This window comes from Mustela lutreola, chromosome 5, assembly GCF_030435805.1.
Source record: "Mustela lutreola isolate mMusLut2 chromosome 5, mMusLut2.pri, whole genome shotgun sequence".
Classification (NCBI taxonomy): Eukaryota; Metazoa; Chordata; class Mammalia; order Carnivora; family Mustelidae; genus Mustela; species Mustela lutreola.
The window spans coordinates 162,078,958-162,080,394 of NC_081294.1; the positions used below are offsets into that span (position 1 = coordinate 162,078,958).

At 46.6% G+C, this 1,437-nt stretch overlaps 1 protein-coding gene across 1 annotated transcript; it reads left to right on the forward strand.

Annotated features, from left to right (window-relative positions):
- Positions 1–945, forward strand: LOC131831463 (putative olfactory receptor 2W6). Its single transcript, XM_059173508.1, has one exon. The coding sequence runs from the start codon at positions 1–3 to the stop codon at positions 943–945; it is 945 nt and encodes a 314-aa protein (XP_059029491.1).
- The last annotated feature ends 492 nt before the right edge of the window (positions 946–1,437 follow it).

The window sequence follows — 1,437 nt, forward strand, 5'->3', positions numbered from 1 at the left end:
ATGGGAAGAGACAATGATAGCTACCAACAAGCATTCATCTTGCTGGGCTTTTCTGATCGCCCTCGACTGGAGATTATTCTCTTTGCTTTTATCTTGGTCTTCTACATCCTGACCCTTGCTGGCAACACTGCTATCATCTTGTTGTCAATCATGGATGCTAGACTCCACACGCCCATGTACTTCTTTCTTGGGAACCTTTCTTTCTTGGATCTCTGCTTTACAACGAGCATTGTTCCCCAGCTGCTGTGGAACCTTTGGGGTCCAGAGAAGACCATCTCCTACCATGGCTGTGTGGCCCAGCTCTATATCTACATGGTGTTGGGCTCAACCGAGTGTGTTCTACTGGCTGTCATGTCCTATGACCGCTACGTGGCTGTCTGCCGGCCTCTGCATTACACTGTAGTCATGCACCCACGTCTCTGCCTGCAGTTGGTGACTGTGTCCTGGTTCTGTGGCTTTTTAAACTCCTTTGTCATGTGTCCCCAGACAATGCAACTCTCTCGATGTGGCCGCCACACAGTTGACCACTTTCTTTGTGAGATGCCTGCTCTGATTGCCATGTCCTGTGAAGACACCATGTTGGTGGAAGCATTTGCCTTTGCCCTAGGTGTCGCCCTTCTACTGGTGCCCCTCTCCTTGATCCTCATCTCCTATGGGATGATTGCTGCTGCTGTGGTGAGGATCAAGTCAGCTGCAGGGCGCAGGAAAGCATTCAATACCTGCTCTTCCCACCTAATGGTGGTCTCCCTTTTCTATGGGACCATCATCTACATGTACCTGCAGCCAGCCAAAAGCTACTCCCAAGACCAAGGCAAGTTCCTCACCCTCTTCTACACCATTGTCACTCCCAGTGTCAACCCTCTGATCTACACTCTGAGGAACAAGGATGTAAAGGGGGCAATGAAGAGTATCCTGAAGGGAGAGAAGGGGGCCAAGGAAACCTGAATGAGAGGAATGCTGGGGTAATACATGAAGTTCTGGAGTCTGTCTCTTAGATATGTATGTGACGATGTGGAGAGCAAACTTTCAGAGTAGAGTGAACACAGCTGGACATGATGATTTCAAGTGTGACCTCATCCCTTGGTCTCTGGATGTGAACTGTTTTTCTTCAGTTTAAAGGCATCTACCTTAGGAAGTATCTCCTATACTTGCCTTTTACACATCTTTGGGCTTCATCCACAATTACAGGGGACTAGTAACACTAACTCAAAGCACACAGTCTGTAGATTAAGTGATGCGATGTCAAAAAAATGAGACAACACCAGTGGCCTCCTCTTGAAGCTCCTTTTTTTTTTTTTATGACTACAGTGATTTTTCAGAGGTGGGCAAAACAACATCAGTCAAATCATAGGACTCCGTCTAGCAGTAGGTTGTTTCTTCTTAAGTGAGGAGTTTCCTGTTTTTGTTTTTTTGTTATTTGGCTTTAAGGTTTTATTT